This window comes from Zootoca vivipara, chromosome 9, assembly GCF_965207765.1.
Source record: "Zootoca vivipara chromosome 9, rZooViv2.hap1.1, whole genome shotgun sequence".
Taxonomy (NCBI): domain Eukaryota; kingdom Metazoa; phylum Chordata; class Lepidosauria; order Squamata; family Lacertidae; genus Zootoca; species Zootoca vivipara.
Genome location: NC_142592.1, coordinates 6,115,891 through 6,138,079, shown reverse-complemented (window position 1 = coordinate 6,138,079; position 22,189 = coordinate 6,115,891). Strand labels below are relative to the sequence as shown.

Genomic DNA, 22,189 nt, shown 5'->3' with positions numbered 1-22,189 from the left:
CTAATTATTTCACGTTGTCAGATAATTTCCCTGCCCCCATCACAATGCCAAATCTCTTGATATTTTATGTACTGGAGCTGTCATGTCAAAGGTCATCCAGCAGAAAATGTCTCGATGGTATCTGTTTAGCAGAACAGTACAGAAATGAATAGCGGTCTTATTCCTTTGTGTTTTGTAGCCATCCTCCTAAGCCGCGTAAATGGTTAATTATAGTTTTTTTCATTGCATAACCATTTAGTTTTCATCACTCTTCCTGGGATTTTGCTTATTTATTTCCTTGCTTATTTACTTACCTACTGACTCCATTTAATATTTCATGCTTTCAGTCGTGGAGTACAAACAAGGTAGCTAACAAAATAAATTAAAATAGAAATTAGAAAGCATTGTAAATCACATTTACAAAGATTAAAAGATAGCAAACAACAGCATTCTTTTTTGGGGGGGATGGGCATACCAAGAGAGAATTAGCATCCAAAAACATATTTGAAACTTCCAGGGTTTAAAACTACTAGTTGGAAGACTGGATGAGGCAGGGCAAGGCAGGTAGAGTATGTGTTCCATAACTGCATCACTCCAACTGGAAACATCCTGGAAACATCACCCACCTTGCTTCTGCAAGAGGGGGAACACAGAGCAGGGTCTCAGATGTTGACTGGAGCACACAAGTAGCTTCAGGGGTGCCAACAGGATTTCCTGGGCCCAGTACACTGTATATGGATTGGACCCTCTGCACCCTTCACCCACGCAACCTACTGACAAGAACTGCTGCTTATGACCTTTGGTCCCCACTCTGCACTCTGCACCTGTGATTTCTAGAAGTTCTCAGCATGCGACAGCAGCGACACCCCAGGAATGGCTTCAACTTGATGGCTAAACCAGGTGAGGGTGGCCGATGGGCCTCCAACCCTTGGTGAGTTAGGGACTTTCCCTGCATGTGAAGACAGGCTCCAGCGGATTGAGTGGTCTCACTTCAAACCATGGCTTGTTCTGGTAATCTTAGTTGCAAGGAGCTTGTTCATAGCTTAGCTTATTGTTTTGTTTTATTTATTATTTATTATATAAAATGTATATACTGCTCTATTATAAGCGGGGGACCTCAAAACAGTTTGCAAAGATTATGATATGACCAATTCCAGCTGTAGCCTTTCATGTTGTGATATATATACTTAGTTGTGCATTCAAAACAACAATACAGTAACCAGGTCTTACCAAGGTTAATAACTGATATTGATAATATTCTTGGCGTATTTGGAGGAAACAGATATGGCCTGTAGTAAAGTGTAGCTAGTAAAGTGTGGGAGTAAATATGGAACTTTTGGGGTGGGGGATACTTCACAAGCATAGTATATTGCTGTAAGAAGAATTTAAAGCAGTGAAATTGTTAGAAATATTTAACATATGAAATTTTGAAAGCCAGTTATAATATTTTTATTTTACTGAACGTATTTCAGTTAAACAAAATAAAAGGGAAAATCAAAAAGGAAACAAAGAGTGCATTAAAAATTTAAAATAAAAGAAGAAGAAAGCCAATTATGCTAACCTTGCTTGTTTCTATTTGGTTCAATGCTTTCATAATATTTTTTATTTTAAAAAAAACCTTTTATTTTACTTTATAATGGCTATTGGCCACTATGGTTATGTTCTCCCTCCGCTGTCAGAGGCAATATGCCTCTGGATGCCAGTTGCTGGGAATCACAAGTGGGAAGAGTGCTGTCATGGTCATGCCCTGCTTGGGGCTTTCCTATGGGCGACTGTTTGGCCACTTGAAGACCTGGATGGAGAACTAGGTGGGCCACTGACCTGCTCCAGCAGGCTCTCCTTCTGCCCCTATTTTACATCCCTTCATTTTCCTTCCATCTCTGGCGAGGCCTATGCAACTGCACCAAGAGAGATCCCATAGCAGAATATAAATGTAAAGCATGCAGAGCTTAGCTTAGCTTAGTTGAATTGCTCTTGTTTAGCAGTTGCATGCAACTTACGGGCAAAGCTTAACAGCAAAAGTGGGTGAATTAGAGATTAGATATGTACTAAAAAAGTACCATAAAATGCTTGTCAAAGCTCATTTTCAAAAACAACAGAATAAAAAGGATGCATATGCCAGATAGGATAGTGGATTAGTTTACTAACCTTTCATCTCCCTAAGCCTGCATGTGGTTTTAGAGGATAAATTGTGTTTGTCAATCTAATCCCCATCTGACATTTGGCCACATTACACCTGGTACAGTATGGAGCTTGGCTCTGTGTATTTAACAGAATTCCATATAGATATTTCACTCCGGGCATGTTTTCTTCTAACACTATGGTTTTAAAGCAGGCATCCCCAAACTTCGGCCCTCCAGATGTTTTGGACTACAATTCCCATCATCCCTGACCACTGGTCTTCTTAGCTAGGGATCATGGGAGTTGTAGGCCAAAACATCTGGAGGGCTGAAGTTTGGGGGTGCCTGCTTTTTAAAGGGTATGCTGGAAAAATCCACAGAGAAACTGGGCCTTTTAAGCCGGTATGCCTGAAGCAGCTGCACAGAACACGCCTCGACAAGGATGGGGGAGTGAGAAACAGCTGCTATTTTTAATGTGGTTGAGGAACATTGGCTGCTAGGAAGGTGGATGGGGTGGGTAGAAACAAGAGAAATATTTGAGAACATAGTGGTGTGTTGTTTTTTTAAAAATGTATCCCATAATTATTCTGGTTTGTTTACAAAAATGCATCCTCATGTTAGCAGAAGGTATGGCGCTCTAGGCACAGCCTCCATAGACAACATTTGCATCAGAAGTCTGGAAATAGAGAGAAGACAAAGTATGGAATTTAATTAGGGCCAGCTTCTTTGTTCTCACTGAAGGTGAAAGTGGAGGAAGGGGCAGGGAGGCAAGCAGGCAGAAAAGCAGGCCTTGTATAGCCGTTGCTGCCTCCTCCCCATGGCTCACACAAGCCTTAGAAGGCACCAGGTGTGGATTCTCACCACACTTCCAGTCCACCACGCAAACATGCTCTTGCCCAGACTGCTTTTGGAGCTAGAAAAGAGAGTAAAGTTGCATTCCTTGATTACACGCCACATTTCAAGATAGTGTGCTCTGTGCTGTGCATGTTCTAGAGGTCATATCTCTTTGTTTCCCAACCCAACGACTTAATGCTACGTTATTCTTAACTCTTTGTGAAAATTGATTTTAGTTTATTAGGTTGTGTCAGAGGCGCTGATGTGGCTACTCTAGAGTAACGACTCCTCGCAGCATAGTCTTTTTAGACTTTTATTAAGTGCTGATTATTTACAGTGGTCAGAACGATCTATATACATGCTTACGGTGAGGTGTCAGAACCTCCGAATGGAGATTGGTGCGTTTTCTTCCAGCAAAGAAGCCTTGGGAGACCAAACCTCTTCCCCCTACGTTTGCGTCGCAATTCCGGAGTTGGGGGAATTGGCCTTCCCCCCGTGCTCACACCTTCCTGTCCCACCTGGGGCATGGGCTCCGCAACCTTGCCTGAGCCTCGGACACCACTTACTGACTCTCCGCTGGAGGCAGAGCTCTCCCTGCTCTCCCCAGCGCTTGGGGATGGGCTGGAACTTAAGATGGGAGGGACTTCCCTGTATCCCTTGTCCCTCACAGGTTGCATTAAGTAAAGTTATCGTTCCTTAATTGCTACAGTCAAATGTTATCAGTGTTATTTTTCTGGTGGGGCTGTGCACATACAAAGTGTAAAAAAAAAGTACTGGGGAAATTAACCTAGAGTCAGGAAGAAACAATTAGTAAGACTATAGAGAACCAGTGAGACTCAAATGCTGCAGGACCTGGGAGAGCTCCCAGGCATAGCAGGAAGTAGATCTGAACGAACCCCAAATTGGTGTGTGTGTGTGTGTGTGCACGCGCGCGCAAAAGAGATGAAGCAGAAGGCAGAATCTTCCCCACTTCTTATTTGCAAATGCTCTCCTTGATTACTTTGGTTTGTGTGTTTTTTTATTTTAAAAGTTTTATTAATTATTAATAATTCATACAAGCAATATAAAAGTTATATTATCACAGTCATCTAAAGAATCTTTTGAGCTGTTTCCCCGACCCCCCCCCGACCCCTCAGCCAGGTAAAAACCCAGCAGTAAGCCTGGCTTTGTAGCAAGGGAAACGAGAGTGGGTATTTCTGGGGGAAATTAGGAAGCACAGGAAGGGTTATACTGTACTTTAAAGTTGACTCTCCCTTGCAACTGCTTCCCTGCGGCCCACATGGTAATTCAGTAACTGGTGATTACCCTTTAGCAAGTTCTCCCTGAGACTCTGTGTCTGACGGATTTGAAACCTACGAGATTCTGGCTCTAAGTCATTATCAGGGAGATCACTAGCAGAGGGTTCTGAAGTCACATCAGCAATTGACACATGTATCAGAATGTTTCTGTAAATAATGCTAAAATAACAAAAAGTTTCTAATGCTTGAATTTCAGTGGTAACCTGCAGTAGGAAATGTACAGCAGAAAATTAACTGTGGTCTTAACTATGGTTAATGGAAGCCACAGTTTAAGGTTTTTGGGTGATGCACTAAACTGTCGTTCATCTAAAACCGAAGTGGAAGTTTCCTTTCTCCTTGTGACCATGCCGGAGACTTTCCATTAAATGTGGCCAAGCCATGTGACAACACACATTTATATGTCAAGCATCTATGTGGAACAGGCATCACAGATATCTCTAGTGGCCTCCATATGATAGTTGTGTGTTGGAGTGGGGAAATGACCATTTGTAGATGTCAGTCTGTATAGCTAGTTTTTGTATCTAGGGTTAAATTATATAGAAATCTAGCATGTAAGAAGTGATTAAAATCTTGCTTTACTTCTTGCAGAGTAGTTTTAAATCCTAGCTGGGTATTTCTTTTAATTATGGAAAGAGATTCATCCTGAATCACCCATACTCAAATCCATGTAACCACTTAATTCTGAATAACAGCAATTAGACTGTTAAGTATGTTACTGTGCATAGATTTGAGTTTATGATCATTGGATCCTTCCATCAATCTGCTATCAGATTTAAAATCTAAAAATTCCAGTCACTAGCATAACTCATTCCCAGCAAGAAACAATATCTAATTTATGACTCTGCAGACAGTGCCATTTTAATTAATTTTCTCCATCCTAATTTTTCTTTCCTTTCCTCCTCATGTCTAATCTGTTTGCATTGCATAGACTTTAATTTAAAAACACACACACACACACACACAACACCCTCTCCTCTCTAAGGAGCAATCTGAAGTGGCAAAAATAATCACTTAAAATATTGCAGCCATAAAAAAAACCCGGCTGCTGTTGAAACAGTGCGGTTTCAGTTTGCCTACAAATGGTAGTTTGCCTTCTGTTTTAAAGTGCCCTTTGCATTTGTATCTAATGCAACCGGCTAGCCAGGCTCTTAAAAAACAGCAACCCTCTTTTCCAGCTGGGTGGGCTGAGTGACATCCCCTTAATGGGGGAAATGGATGACTCTCCACTCATGTAAAGGTGCAAGCACGATGGGCAGATTTCTCTCCATCTGCCACCAGCCCTTTGCAAGCTGGCACCACCCAAATGCCCGATATACTCATTCCAGTGTAACCAGTCGCCAAAAAATAAATTGTGAGGCTACAGCTGTCTGAAAGAATCATCATGTCCATTAGGCCACTGAGAGTTATTAGGAAGAGGAACATCAGTGTTTTTTTATTATTATTTAAGCCTAATTAAATGTTGGTAGAGGAGGCAGCAAATGTTTTGAAAGCCCAGAGGTGAAGTCACTCATTCAGGAGCATCCTCAGGAAGATGCAACCCTACAACTGAAGCTCAAAATCTGTTAGACTGAGGAATTTAGCACGGATGTTTCCTGTTGATGCCTCTCCAACTGGCAAAGCTGCATCACTTAGTTACACTGTGTTCTGCTTGTCAAGCAATGAGAAACTATATAGCCAAGGGAAAGAGGGGGGGGGGGCAACCAGGCTTATTGATTTACAGTTATAAGCATAAAAAAGCATGGAAAAGAGACAGAGATTTCAAACCTTAGATGTATTGCGCTTTATTCATCTGTAATGAGACTTTTGGCCTGAAAAGGGCGAAACAGTACATTCTACCAGTTTCACTACCCTTCTTTATTTTGATGAAAATTTAATGTGTCCCCTTTGGCACTGTTTCTATTCCTCTGCATTTGTAAGATGGCCCTTTGAGTTGGAAGAACTGTAGGATCAGCAGCCTGTTTTGACGACTATCTGAGGTGCCTTGTGGCCTTGATCAAGTCACTTGGTTTCTGCTCTGTCCTGCATTCCTGCGCTTGTCCAGACACAGTTTGGGTGCCATGCTGGACCAGTTCGCACAGACATTCAGCGCATGGGCAGCTGCAGTTTTCAGTGATCTTGTGCAAGATTGGCTTTTGTTACCAAATCAGAGCTACAGCTTTTCAAATAAGGGTTTGTTAACATTACTGCTTGCTGCAGGTCTGGTGTGCTCCCGTCACAGGTTTTATTAAGGCAGGTTCACATGGCATTGGCCACAATTCATGTGTATTCTGTTGTTTTTCAAGAAACATTCCTCTTTAATGCACTTTCCCTCAAACCAGCTTCCATCCAATTTGAATACAGAAGCAGCCATTGCACAGAGAAAGAAATCAGTGGATGAAGATATTCCCACTCCTGCTCAGTTGTGAAGAGCAGTGAGAGAAAGTGACTTGCAAACTCAGCAGGGGGAAACAACATTGCAGCATTTCAAGCCGCTAATGTAGACTTAGCCTAAGGAAAAAGCCCCTCAGAGGTCCATGGGGATTTATGCCATTTACTTTTGAGGAATTAGGACTGGGGTGCTGAGGTACACCACCAAATACATTTATCTGTAGGTTTATTCATTTATCTGATTCCCCCCCTTTATTCTGTCCAGCTGGTCAGGGATATTGTTTCCCTTCTTGTTCCAGCAGCTTATTGATGCTGTTAGTCAACTTCAACATGGAAAACAACATAGGATGTTTGCAAAAGTCACTAAGGAAAGTCCTGTGAAATTGTCCTTTATTTGTATAACTAAAACAAGTGTATGGCATCTGATTGTTTGTATTTTCTTTGCTTGTTTGTGTTTTCTTCTGCTTGCATTACATTCCTTTGGCCTACCTCAACTAACATTTACAGCAACCCCCGATCACTACTGATAAAACAGTTCTCAAAACAGGCAAACAAAATTACAAGATATTGTCTTTACCTGTATCCTGTTCTGTCGGATTTTTCTGAGATTCAAAGCAAACTGATTAACTGACTGTCTCCCAGAGGATTTTCCACCATTGTTTTCTATTTGTGGTGTCAACCAGTAAATTATCTGCATTTTTCTTTCACAAGGAAGGGCTTTTCCTACTTGAATTTGCATGCTCTGCTGGCAAAACTTGGATATCTTTCTGGCTGTATCTCAAATGAGGCCGGATTATTGGTTTGGTGATTAGTGTGGATTGAGTATTCAGATAGTTAGACAGCTCAAACTTCAGATTGAGGGTACAAGTTGCATGCATTGTACATGTGTAACCTTCACATGGTGTTGCTGTAGCCCCATTGAGATGATCATAGAGGCTTAGGAGCAAGACCCAGGTTCACTTCAAAGCATTTGCTTAGCAGAAGGGCATCATGATCTTGTCACCTAGAGCACTCATAGCTTGTGGTTTAACATTTTATTTACTGTGCTACAGAACCATTTGTATTTGACATATATATATATAGATATTAAGTGTTACAACTTTTAGCAATGTTGCAGATAGAGAAAAGTATTGTTGGAAGCAGCCCTACAAGTGACTGAATACTGACAGTAATTTATAAATTATTCAAGATACATATAGAAGAATTAAGTGCACATTTTCTCTTTCTTTCACTTTTTGGTTTAGCTTCTGTAATCAGCCAGTTGCTAAATAATTTAATGGCTTTCTCAGAGTTGTCGAAAGCTGCTGTTACAAAACCGATTTAATAGATACCTCCTGCACGCTCCTTTTATCTGCAGCATAGCTGTCAGTCAGATGGGAATGCAATTTATTTCCATGGAACAGAAGGCAATGAGTTGAATTTTGCCACAACGCGAGATGTCGATCTTTCTACTGAAGATGCCCAGGAACAGTGGGCAGAAGAGTTTGAGAGCCAGCCCAAAGGGTGAGTGTTATAAAGATGCATGTGGCATTACTCTCGGGGTTGGGGGGAAATCAAGAAGCTTCAGCTGAGAAGCACTTTTTCTTGCTGTTGGCAACATATGTCTATATTGATAAAATACTGTCAGGAAAGTGTTTCCCCCTCTAAATTTTAGAGATGAATAAGTCAAGAAGGGTCAGTGGCTCCAAAATGATATATTGAGTTTTTTAAATGTCTCACTTTTCTATGGCAAAATCACTGCTATCATGAGCAAAACTCTAACACCCAGTATTAACTGACAGTGAATCTTGAAGAAACATCTTGAGATAATTCTGCAATTAAGTACCTAGAAAGCATCTCTCAAGTTGCAACCCATATACCACTGGAATTATATATGTACTTCATATATTTGTGCTCATTCCCATTGTTGTTTATGGGACTAACACCACAAATCTTAATTTTTTTTCCATGTGGAAGTAAATTTTACTGAAGCAAGCAGAGGTTACTCTTAAAAAAGTAGGATTAAGATGTAGAGTGTTGCCTTGGTGGCTTGTGTATTGCAGTTCAGCTTCACCATGACATGTGAAATACATACTATAACAATGGTGGCCAGCATTTAACTTTCCTCCAGATTTCAGATTATGATGGTAGTGGTGATGATAAAGACACAATTTTGGCTGATTATAGCCTGTTCTGAATATTTAATTGGGGAACCAAGTAAGATTTTCATGGGTCTATGAATGCTTCACATTTAAAATTAAATATTCAAAATAAACTACAAGCACCCTCCCCAGATGCAACCTGACCGACTCTTTGCATCCACCTCTATCAGGCCCCTGACTCTCCCATATAATTTCTCTACCATTAATGTGTCGGTCCTGGCCTCTTCTCCATTTGTGCCATCTTTATCAGTTGTAGACCAGGGCTCATGCTGTCTATATAAGGGAAGGTGCCTAGGATATTATTGACCTGGTATCAGTATTCATTATTAAGAATCATTGCCATCCACCCCTTATTCACACATAGTATGATGAGTACGGTACTTTAATTCTGTGGTCACATGCTGTTTTTTCCACAGGATCCCTGCCTCATTCAATGCACAGGATGGACGCTGTTCAGAGAATGGGTAGCTATTCAGTATTTTTTCCTATCCTCTTCATTCTTTCTCTGGCGCTTCCAGGCTTCGTGTTTCCTTTATCTCACGAGGCAGTGATCCTGCTGGCTAACAACTGGATGTGATCATCTGGTCAAATACTGTGACTGTTGAATAGCAAAATCAACTCGGTTCGGAATCTACTTCATGTCATAGTCTAATATTTAGGGAATTCAATTCTGATGAGAAAACCCTCTAGATATGTTGGGTGTAGATGGTCTGGGTGAAGCAACGTGAGAGGTGGCGGGGACACAAACATTTTTAGATCCAAGATGGTGAAGAGGATAAAAGAAGAGCTCATTGCAAGAGCCAGACTTGGAGTTCTAAACAAAAGGAAAAATGTCAATGTGAATCGGCATTTCCTCAAGAAAGCTGCAAATACCAAATGTTGTCTGAAGGTACCCATGTCTAGAGGGACGCGGGTGGCACTGTGGGTTAAACCACAGAGCCTAGGGCTTGCCGATCAGAAGGTCGGCGGTTTGAATCTCCGCGATGGGATGAGCTCCCCTTGCACAGCCCCAGCTCATGCCAACCTAGCAGTTTGAAAGCACATCAAAGTGCAAGTAGATAAACAGCGTGAAGGTAAACGGTGTTTCCGTGTGCTGCTCTGGTTCACCAGAAGCGGCTTTGTCATGCTGGCCACATGACCTGGAAGCTGTACGCCGGCTCCCTTGGCAGATAACGCGAGATGAGCGCCGCAACCCCAGAGTCGGTCACGACTGGACCTAATGGTCAGGGGTCCCTTTACCTTTACCTAAGTCTAGAAGTGTGTTTTAGCACACACGCACCCCAAAAAACTTCCACCCTGATTACATTCAGTGCATTCAATGTTCCTTGTGTATTCCTCACTCTGATTCGACTTCATAATGTTGCCATGTAGCCTTGTCATGTGAGAGCAGGAGCAGTGTTTCATATCCTCACTTTGGTGTCCTTGAGGAAACAGCGCCATGCAGTGTAAGTGCTGCTGCTGCTACCCAGGCCATGTGAGCAGGTGGCTACTGTGAAAAGGACAGGTATGGTCCCCAAAGCCTTTAGTTTGAGCTAAAAAAAGTTCTTAAACCAACTTTCAAACTAACCATGTTTTTTTCTCCTCCTTTTGTTGACCACACAATTTGACTTTTGTTGTGCAATTCTCCTATGCCCTGGCCTACATTTCAGAGTAAATCAAGCAGTAACTATAGTCACTGGTCCTCTCTTCAGATTTGTTGTTTTTCCTTCTCCTTCAGACTCTGACCCTAGTTGTTTCCCTGTCATTTTTCACTACCTGACCTGATTGGCACTTCTGCCTGCAAAGTGTCTCTGCTCACATATTCCCTAGCTCCGTATTGTTTGTATCATTTCACTCTCTCATTCAGCACCTTTTATTGCTTCTTTCTCATTTATCTGTTACCCTGCTGCTATTTGCCCACAATTAAATACAAACTGCATTTCCTAGTTACAGGTAGGAAGCTGTGTTGGTCTGACGTAGTCGAAACAATAAGTTAAATAAAAAAATTCCTTCAGTAGCACCTTAAAGACCAACTAAGTTTATATTTTGGTATGAGCTTTCGTGTGCATGCACACTTCTTCAGATATGCACACGAAAGCATGCACACGAAAGCTCATACCAAAATAAAAACTTAGTTGGTCTTTAAGGTGCTACTGAAGGAATTTTTTTATTTTACTTCGACCCAGACCAACACGGCTACCTACCTGTAACCAATAAGTTAAAAAAATCCTTCCAATAGCACCTTAGAGACCAACTAAGTTTGCCATAGGTATGAGCTTTCGTGTAAGCTTTCCTTACATTTTTATAAGAAGGAAACTGTTATGACCTGCTAACTAATATCTTTGCTTTAGAAGCCAGTGTATGACAGGCTATTGCAGAATAAATGAGTGCAATATGTAGCAGATTCAGTATATAGCCTTCAACAGTGTGTAATGATGTGTTCCAGAAGTTATCCTTGGTGTGAGAATAGGTATATTGCAAGCACACAAGAGTGCTCCTATTTTCTCTCTGTGAAATATTGGAGGCTATGCATTATGTGTTGTTTGCTCTGTGGAGATGCCAAACACTAGTTGGGAATTGCATGATGGTTTGTCTTGTGAACTTTTAAACTTTCCCTGCAGCCCAATAATGTTCTCAAGCTTTAGGCACAATGAAGTAACTGAAATTAACCAGTTATTGAAAATCCAGATAAATGCCAGTACCAATTAACCCCCTTTTAATTGCAGAATACATCCCTAATAAGTGGATCTTTTGTGAATGCTGTTCCAATTAAACACCAGCCCCTGCCACTCATTATCATTAGTCCAAATTGGTTTCCTGGGAGTTATCCCAATAAAGTAACAATCCTGATTAAGTAAACCCACTTCAGCACCTCTTAGGCACCTTGCCTTTGGAAGAGCCCACAATTACAGGCATGCAAACATTTGAAATTCCACCTTGAGAAACTAGTTTGGATTGTATTTATATAGTATCAGCAATTTTGTGAAGAAAGGAAATTATGTAATTACTGTATGATTAGAATGTCCCATGTAAGGAACTGTCTGCAATGATAATAATGATTTGCACGGATACTTAATTTTTATTAAGTATATGTATTATTAGGTACATCTTGAACTCTAAGCATTGAAAAATATTTGATACAGCTTGTACCAAATGTATGTACATGCTACTTTATGCAATGTGGATTAACATTGGCATGGTTCAAGATGTGTTCTCAGTGAAACTGCAACTACATAAAAAAGAGCCTCCTGGATCAGGCCAGTGGCCCATATAGTCCAGCATCCTGTTCTCACAACCAGATAGATGCCTATGAGAATCCAGTAGCTGGGTCTCACATATTGTGCATGATCCCCACATATACAAACAACTGAATGAATGTTTTGAGCTTTTCTGATAGATCAATGCTCAATGGTGGCAGAGGCATTTTTTGTCGAACGTGGAACCCAACTAGTGGCTCCAGCTATTCCTCCATCCCTCCCAATGCCGATAGCTTCCATGTGCTGCATGGTGGAACCAGCCCTGTTCTTGCTCCTAAAAATATGCAGAACCTGCTTTTTGAAGGTTCTTTGTAGTTCCAGGATGTTCTTGAAGGTATGGGTGCATGTCCTAGACAAGTAGTGAGTAGACTTTAGACACGTGGAATCTACTGTCCGGTGCCAAAAAAGTATACCTTCAAAAAATTATTATTGTCTTTCTCTCTAACCACTGAGAGGCCTTCATAAAATGTTACTGCATTTTCTGCCGTTGCTTTCCAAGGAAACCTACCATGTCTGAAGCTCTTTATGTCCTTTGGATAAATGGAAGACGATGTCCTCAAATGTCCAGGAACCCATCTGGGAGGCACCAATCTAAGACTTTTAGATATAACAGATATAACAATTCATTTATAAAAGCAAAGGTGTTGCTGTTGGTATTTATCATCATCAGTCTGAAGAGAACAGGGGGGGGGGAACTTCTCTAGGCAACCTATGCTTTTGCCATTGAGAACCCAGATGATGTGAGTGTTATCTCTTCCATGAACACAAGATAGTGAGCCTTGTGTAATTAGATTCCCTGCTGTGCATCTTGTGCAGCAATAAGGGGGCTCACCCATTTGGTGTGATGTGGGTGCTGGCTTGTGAGGCCCCACATTGCTTTTCATGAGTACCTGTGGGAGGTCCATGCCTGATTTCTCCTTTCAACATGATCCCAAAGAGACTAAAATGGAAACTGCAACTAAAAAGGCAAAGGAAGAATTGCAAGATGAATGGACTGCATCTGTACTTTAATTCACTGCTTCTCCACAGCCTGAGGTGGCTGAAAGTTCTGAAGGGATACAATTGCCCTCTGTGAAAAATCCCCAGCTAAATCATTGCAGAGCAGCTTGCCACTGAAGACTGGTCTGCACTGCTTAGACACCTCAAGAATACAGAATATATATATATATATATATATATATATATATATATATATATAGTGCTCTCTCAATGCCGTATACTAGGTAAAGGGTCATCAAGACTGACAAAGAGGGAAGACGGCTCTAATCCTTCCCTCAATTCTGCTCCTTAGTGGCAGTTAAAATGCCTATTCCATCATTGCTTTTTGCTTATTCTTAACCTTTCCATCCATCATTGAGGCCATTGCCAAGAGTGGGACAAGCAGCTTGGTCACACAATGCATAAAACCTTTTAAAAGGTTTATAATATTCATAATAATTTTTGTCAAACATATAGCTATTTTCAATGATGAACATATTTCAAATCTTGTCATGCTTCTTCTTCTTCTTCTTCTTCTTCTTCTTCTTCTTCTTCCTCCTCCTCCTCCTCCTCCTCTGCTTTGGACACTGTTATTGGTGCCCCTCCACCAAAAAATCCTGAATATGCTTTAATTAATTAATGTAAGTTTGCTGCTTTTAGGACCAAGGGCCACTTTACATGACCTTTTAGCTATAAATTGTAAGATACGTTTATATATTTAAAGACATTTGTACCCCACCTTTCTACCTCAGATGAAACAGTTAATACATTAAATATAACAATATCACAGGAGACCACTTATAATATGAGAACAAATATTGGTAGTAAATCAGGAAGAAAAACAAAATACATACACAGCAGGCCTGAACATACTGTCATATTGGCCATGGTTTCCTGTTGAGTCTATACTCAGTACCAAGGATTGCTTCTACATAATGTGTGAAATAGCCCTAACTCTTACACTGGCTCCCATTGGAGTACAGGATCAGGTTTAAGGTGCTGGTTTTGACCTTTAAAGCCCTATGCGGCTTGGGACCCTCGTATCTACGGGACTGCCTCTCCTGTTATGCCCCGCGGAGGACCTTAAGGTCCACAAACAACAATATTCTGGAGATCCCGAGCCATAAGGTGGCTAGATTGGCCTCTACTAGGGCCAGGGCCTTTTCAGTATTGGCCCCAACTTGGTGGAACGCTCTTTCACAGGAGACCAGGGCCCTGCGGGATTTATCATCTTTCCGCAGGGCCTGCAAGACAGAGCTGTTCCGCCTGGCCTCTGGGTTGGACTCAGTCTGACCCCTGCATTTTTCCTCCCTCATGGCTTGAATTTGACTACTCAAAATGAGACTGCATTTTAAATTTTAATACTGTATTTTAATCTGTATTTTAATTAATTGCTTTTTATGTTTTATTGTAATTTTATTGGTGCGAGTCGCCCTGAGCCCGGTTCTGACTGGGGAGGGCGGGATATAAATAAATTATTATTATTATTATTATTACATCTTGGCTAATGTCTTCAGGTGGGATATATCTGGAGCTGTAATCGGCACTGAATGTGGAACCCTGGAATCAGGTTCATCAGCTGTTTTTCTCAGAGATGGAGAGAGAAAGCTGTGCACTCCATATATGGACACTACAGGTTACGGAAATCTGAGGTTTTATTTCAGCATGGGTGAGTATGAGCCATTAGTATGTTTTGGTATGTCCACACTCGATGAGAAAAGGTTATTCTTTTGGAGAGTGTGTTACAACCAGTCAGTCCTTCTGTCTGAGTGCCTATCCTTTTCAGAATCTGTGCAGCTCTTGATCCTCACTGCCTCGACTATCCTTGACCCTTGGTTTGGCAGGCTTCCTTCCAGCATTTTCTCACTGTCACTTGCTACTAAGAATTCACCAGAAAGCAGTTATCACAAGTGCTTTTGACGAAACTAGAATGGGACCTTCCATAATGGGACTGGATCTAGACATGTCAAAGAAGCGATTTAGTTAATCACGTTGTAAACTCATACAGGGAAATCCAGTAGGGAAAGGCAATACTCCACAGCATCATCTTGTGTCACAGTGTTATATTGCATATAAAAGGTAAAGGGACCCTTGACCATTAGGTCCAGTCGCGGACGACTCTGGGGTTGCAGCGCTCATCTCGCTTTACTGGCCGAGGGAGCCAGCATTCGTCCGCAGACAGCTTCCAGGTCATGTGGCCAGCATGACAAAGCTGCTTCTGGCGAACCAGAGCAGCACACGGAAACGCCATTTACCTTCCTGTCGGAGCAGTACCTATTTATCTACTTGCCCTTGACATGCTTTCGAACTGCTGGGTTGGCAGGAGCTGGGACCGAGCAACAGGAGCTCACCCTATCGTGGGGATTCAAACCACCAACCTTCTGATCAGCAGGCCCTAGGTTCTGTGGTTTAGACACAGCGCCACCCACGCATATACAACACATATAAAACACTTTTTCCTTACCAATCTAGCTGAGTCCTGTGTCTTCTGACCTCATAACTCTGTGCATTTCCCCCTCCAAACCCTACAGCACTGGCTGGTGGGGGCAGAAATATATGCTATATGATGACATCAGGATCTGAGTAAATTTTACTACCTAGGAGGAGGTAGAAAACTGGACCTGTATTAATCATAACATCGAGTTCCAGCTTCTGTTTCTACTTCACCTGCTACATTTCCAGTGGGATGGGAGGTGTGTGAACCTAGTGTCATGGCTAGAGTCAGAGACAGTGTTTTTGAGGAGCATTTTTTTTGCAACAGAATTGGAGGCCAAAGGCTCGAGTTGGTTATTTCTTAGTGTCCCAGAAGAAGAATCTGTATTTTAAAGGTGTTGGACAGGGTTTGATAGATATACTGGTGGTCACTCTTCTTCCTCCTCCTTCCTCCTGCATTTTGTGCCTTCCCATTTTTTCTAGCTAGTCCGGTAATGAGCTATTACAATAATGATTTGCCTGTGGTTTAAAAGCAACCTAACCCAGACAGAAAAGTATTCTGTACAACCTCATGCTGAAATGCTTTTGGAAATCTTGTACGGGCAGGACTTCCACAAATGGGTGGTTGTTACTTTGGTTAACACTTTGCGAAGACAGCAGATGAGATAGCAAGCAGGGGGCATAGATACAAAATCAGAACCATCTGCCTCTCTTAGTAAGAGAGCTGTAATTACTGGAGTTTTGTAACTCTTTTTGGTACCGGTAGTGGGAACCAACAAGCAGAAGATTTCAATGGCAAAATCACACACTTTGTCTTTGCGACACTTTTTCCAGGAATGTTGTTTTGCAAGCTCTACAGATCAGGTAAACTACATGTGGAGCTTATTCTTTCAACACTGTGTTCATTAATGTGAAATGGAAAGACAGTAAAGGAAACAGAGAATAAATTTGCTTTTCCGATGAAGCAGCCTTTTATGTCAAAAAGAGTAAACAGCCTTTCTTACTGGAAGTGGAAGTTCTCTGATATTTGCTCTGAATTGTCACGTCTCCTCTGTGCTGCATAATGTACAAAAGAAAAAAAAAAGCACAGGAAGGGGAGATTTCTGCATTTCCAGGTCTTTCAGGATATGCACACCTGCATGAAAAACAGGAAAGACACTTTAGTCGACCTTCTGAACTCTTGGGCAAAGCTGTTGGCTCAGCAAGAAAGACTGTAGACTTTTATGATCACATTGAAAATCATTGTGTGAAAATTACTTGGTTGAGTATTCAAGTGGGGGAAATATTAGGAGGATGGAAGTAAATTTTAATTTGAGTTTAAAATATAGGAGCTGAACTGCATCCAGAATAATCCCACAGAACAATCTTGTTGGGACTGTAAACTTCAAGCGGCAGATAAGAATCTGCATGCTTAAATACTATGTGAAATCAACCTTTCTGCATATAGAAAACCAGCAGAACATTATGAAATAGTCAGGATAACGTGCTTCTTTTCTACACAGAGTGGCTTTCTTTTCTTTTTCTTTTAACTTCCAAGCATGTGGTTCTCATCACTCTTTATTTAAACCTCATTTTGGGATGGGTGTTCTATTGCTGCATTTGCTGCATTTCAGTGGCCTTGACTTTTGTTTCAAATGTTGCACACGTCAACTTAACAATGTTTGGCGACTGTCATTTTCACAATTGTTTGTATGTAAAGTGAGAAGATTTTAATATACAACTGACTGTTAAATAGTTAACTCCACCAATATACACATTGCTTCAGGTGGAAGCTGTGAAGCTGGACAAACCCATGAAAGTGACGTCGTATTGTATGCAAAGATTGAAGGAAGAAAAGATCACTTAAATCTGGATACAATGACCTACACTTCTTATAGGGTAAGAGTTCAAAACAAATCCTGAAGGTAGCACAACTCAGGCGACAAATGCTTGGCTCCTAAATTGATCCTCCATTCATATATCAGGAACGGAGGGGATTTCCACCAATTCCCCATTCCTCTGTACCCCCCTTCCTGTTTCCTAAACTATTCCCAAATTTGAGGCAAGTTTGGAGGAGCCTACTCAGGTAAAAAGACTTTCGAGGACTATTAAAATAGTTGTGAAATTAGCACGATGGTGATTTATAAAAATTCTTGGAATTGTAGTTCAATAAGATGGCTACGAATTCTGTTCATCCTTGCCTGCCTAACAAAGTCATGGTTCCCAACCTCTGTGGGAGTATGAGAATGACTCTTGGACCTATTCCTGTAGTATAGGTACAACAAAAATAAGAGAATAGAGATGACTAATGTGCAAGTACTGCTTTTGGAACAAACATTTTCTAACACAGTTTGTATGTATTTATATGTATTTGAGAGAAAGAGAGAGTGTGTGTCTATATGTCCCTATCAATCAGTCTATAATTTATTAGTCTATAATTTATGTATCTCACAAATAAAACACAGAAATAAGAGTATAGAAATGTAATTAATGTGATTTCTGTTGAAGGTTCCATCTTTGGTGTCGGTTGTCATCAGTCCAGAGCTGCAGACTCCAGCTACCAAATTCTGTCTCAAGCAGAAGAATCATCAAGGGCATAACAGAAATGTCTGGGCAGTTGATTACTTCCATGTCCTGCCAGTGCTTCCTACCACTGTAACGCATATGATACAGTTTTCTATTAACTTGGGTTGTGGAACTCACCAACCCGGCAACAGGTAATTGCATTTATTTATTTTTTAATGTAATTGTTTATTTCTTTTAACAATTATAGCTTTTATCAAACTGCCTCCCTGTGCTCCTTGGTGCATTTATGCAGAGCTAGTGTTAGGATCTGAGGGCTCCTGAACAAGGGACCATCCATGGACCCTTTTCACCATGAATGGGCTGAGGTAGCAAGATAAGCAGAATGAGGGAACATAGTAGGAGAGAAGAACATAGCTCACTGGCTCTGGCTTTCCCCTTTCCTACCTTCCCTCCCATGGCCCCATCTGCTTTCTTTCTGGGTCTCACAAGGTCCCATCCACCTCTGCATGCAAGCCAAGTCACACCATGTGTCAGAAATATTAATGTGAGCCAAGCCACATGTGAAAGACAACAGCATTCTGTAGGTTTATGTAAAACTTTGGCATCTATTTTCTTCAGCTTAAGACAATAAAAGCATAAGATAGGTTTGAAAGTTTTGGCCAACTTCCGCAGGTGACGTCTTGGGAACCCTTAGTTGGCCATATGTGTTCTACATATGCAAATGTAGGTGTTCTGTATTTTGGTAGACTATGCTCAGTAGAGATCTACAATTAGAACAGTCCTTTTAAAATGAATTTCTCTTTTAAGGTACAGGTACAAGCATAATTTCCTGCTTCATAGTAGAGTTTTTCAATACAGTCTTTGATCTTTTTTGAAAGATCTCCTTTCAACTCACATAGTGGCTCCGATTCAGGGAGTTTGTTTTGCTTTATTCATTTTTAAAAGAACTGCTAACTTCCCACAAACCTCATCTACATTTCAAAAATAATTTCACCATGCAAATCTCATTGTCCACCAAAGCATAGTTTTTTTAGCAGTACTATCATTTCATGACTAGGAATATAGTAGAATATGGAGTAAATGTGGTCCTCAAAGGTATGCATATAATTTCATCTCAAATGAAATCACTGAAGCCTCATAAGCTATTTTAATTTACATTTAAAATATCACACACACAATAATTGTGCGGAAAGACATTCTTCAAGTAAAGTCATATTCCAAATAAATTATTCTGAATTGGATAAGCCATGTGCTGGCTATTTGGCGCCAGGCTGATGAATTATTAATTTGTTTTAATGCTTCATTTGCAGAACTTAAAATGAGGCTATTAGAATTAAACTGCGCTGCTTAAATTATTCTACACAGACATTTTTCAAAAGGCTACATTTCTTTCAATATTTCCCAAATTAGTTGAAAGCTCACAGAATGTGACTTGTGCTTATTCCAAAAGTATGTACTGAAAGTGCTTTTATTTTTTATAATGAGTGGAAGTAAAATACTTTAAAAGTTCAGAGGTGAGGTGGTTCATGCTGAAAGAACTTTGGATTAACTATTGACCACTCACAAATACACTCCTCCTCGTTATGGACGTCGGTGGAGATGGTTGCAGCAGGGCAATCTTGGATGACAAAGATCAATCTGGGTTCTGGTCTGGCCTTGGGACCAAGCTGACCTTGGTCACCTTTACCTAGAACTGAGCAAGGGAAGTACAACCTCACTCCTGCTTCTCAGTCACACTGAAGCTTTTGATAATGTTGACCTTGGCATCCTCCTGGACCAGCTCCATGGGATAGGAATTGAAGGATCTGTTTTCCAGTGGTTCCAGCCCTACCTATGTGGTCAAGTCCAGAGAGCATCACTGGGAGCTTGCCTTTTCACCCCTGAGAAGTTATGCTCTGGGGTGCTACAGGGCAATATTTTATACCCAGTGCTATTTGGCCATTGGGAGCAGTCATCAGGAGATTTGGAAGAGGTTGTGTGTGCCACACATATCTAACCTAAGATGTGATCACCTGAACTGCTCCAATATGTGAATATATATCTCCTTAGCTAAGGTCTCTCACACGTGTACTTCTTATACCCCGTACCCACCTCCACCCACTAGAATGCTTCTTGGAGATGCATGGGAAGCTGTTCCTTCTCAAGGGCAGAGTAGCCTGATATAGGTCTAACATCTATACACACTGCAATCCTCCTGTCCCCCCCCCCCCCGGCCGCCACCTTTTGAGCTTCTCGGCTACTTGGGAGGAGGCTGAGATTGTCCACTATGCAGCTTCTTGATCAAGAAGACAGCTATTCTCGTATGCCTACTATATTTCTGTGCTTCTGTGGAATATAACATGCGTGCACAGCTTGGCCTTTTATCCCTGATTGTTCTGAACTTATGAAATATAAATAAGCCAACTCAATTGCCAGCTCAGCCTCATGACCCCTCCACAAAATGGTTTGAGAAACCTATTAGCAGTAGGAGCACACAGGCCTTACCTATCAGTTTCCCTTTGGTCTGCCTCCTTCTTGACACACCAGTACTGGCATCAATCCTCTTTAAACCCAATGCAAAAAACAACAGCCTGCTGGGTAAGTCAGACTTGCAGAAACTGCTCTCACACCCATCAGCTAAACACTTTCTGACAAGGGTTACCATCTCGTCTTTTAACGCACCGTGCTTCATGTCTGTTTCATCTTGAATGTTCAGCACTCACAGGCATTTCATACTTCAGCATCCAGGGGATCAATTATTCAATAAGCCATGATTTTAAAGCTTTTGTGTGTTCTTGCTATTAATCGCAGTTAGTGTGGGATGAATAGCCCATTTTACTTCTCTGTTTCTTTGGGTTCCTAGTGTCAGTTTGGAGTTCTCCACCAACCATGGCCGATCCTGGTCCTTACTTCATTCTGAATGTTTGCCAGAGACATGTGTCGGGTCTCACCTTCCTCACAGCACAGTCTATGCCTCCGAAAACTACAGCGGGTAAGGAAGTTCACTCCCCAAATAGCTCTAGTGCAAGAATTATGCAAGAGGAAATTGCTCGTGCAACGGATATAATGCCAGGGTGTTAGCTCTTCTTTGTGGCAAATGGAGGAAGGCAGCTGATGTTATGCTAAGAAATTTTATTCACCTCAGGTTGTTTTAATTGTAAGAAGGACAACCTTATGTTTTCAGGAGCCATAGTAACTGAAAAATGATTTGATAAATCTATTAAATAAACATGAATTTCTTAAGAATTATATCAAGCCTAAACAGTTGCTTATGGTTCACTCCATCTGCATATTCAAACCTAAATGGCTATATACACGAGTCCTCGTTAAGCAGCAATAAAATTACATTACAAGTGTAAAGTAAACCTTTTATGAGTGATGTCATTAAGGCTTCCTCAAGTATGGGCAAATCCCAGTATAATAAGGATTTGGCATAAAGGCTCTTACTTTACTTTCCTTGAACATTATATGTTCGTTCCAGAATTGTTTCCAAAGTTCCTATTTGTATAACAATAATTTGAAGGATTGAGAGCAGCTAGAATAATCTGCTTCAGTGATGATAGCCAGAGAGCTTACAAGCTAAATTTAGATTTGGAGTGGGGAGAGTGAGGCAAGGATATTAAGGAATGAATATATGCAAATACAGTTGCATGTGTTTGGACTTAAGCTACTCTATCCACTCCACATGCTCCTAGAGTTTAAGACGCTGTGATCCTTAAATACTCGGATACCCTTTGTCTTTGTGAGTAAATGAAGCATCTGCAACTGGTATGAGCTTAGTTACAGGTAGGTAGCCGTGTTGGTCTGAGTCGAAGCAAAATAAAAAAATTCCTTCAGTAGCACCTTAAAGACCAACTAAGTTTATATTTTGGTATGAGCTTTCGTGTGCATGCACACTTCTTCAGATACACTAGAAACAGAAGTGTCAGACCCTATATATATACAGAGGGTGTATATATATATGTGTATATATATATGTGTGTGTGTGTATGTATATATATATATGTGTGTGTGTGTGTGTGTGTGTGTGTGTGTGTATGCCATCAAATGCCAACGGTGCCCTTCAGCTCTCTATATTGGACAAACAGGCCAAACCCTACGCCAAAGGATAAATGGACATAAATCTGACATCAGGAACCATAAGACTGAAAAACCAGTAGGAGAACACTTCAATCTCCCAGGGCATTCTATACAAGATCTCAAAGCAGCTGTTTTATTACAGAGAAATTTCAGGAACAGACTGGAAAGGGAAGTTGCTGAATTGGAAATCATTACCAAGCTTAAAACCATGGAAGCACCTGGGATGAATAGAGATATCG

General features: G+C 41.0%; 1 protein-coding gene across 3 annotated transcripts in view; it reads left to right on the top strand.

Moving 5' to 3' along the window:
• RELN (reelin) overlaps nucleotides 1-22,189 on the top strand; it is a 293,927-nt gene that overhangs the window by 149,745 nt on the left and 121,993 nt on the right. For 2 of the 3 annotated variants that reach the window (XM_035127390.3, XM_088652142.1), the window contains exons 11-16: nucleotides 7,956-8,101; nucleotides 9,156-9,203; nucleotides 14,471-14,622; nucleotides 17,152-17,264; nucleotides 17,874-18,082; nucleotides 20,734-20,862. In XM_035127390.3, the coding sequence (XP_034983281.3) occupies nucleotides 7,956-8,101; nucleotides 9,156-9,203; nucleotides 14,471-14,622; nucleotides 17,152-17,264; nucleotides 17,874-18,082; nucleotides 20,734-20,862 (797 nt within the window). The remainder of the gene's footprint in view (nucleotides 1-7,955; nucleotides 8,102-9,155; nucleotides 9,204-14,470; nucleotides 14,623-17,151; nucleotides 17,265-17,873; nucleotides 18,083-20,733; nucleotides 20,863-22,189) is intronic. The other variant, XM_035127392.3, reaches the window with a different exon arrangement.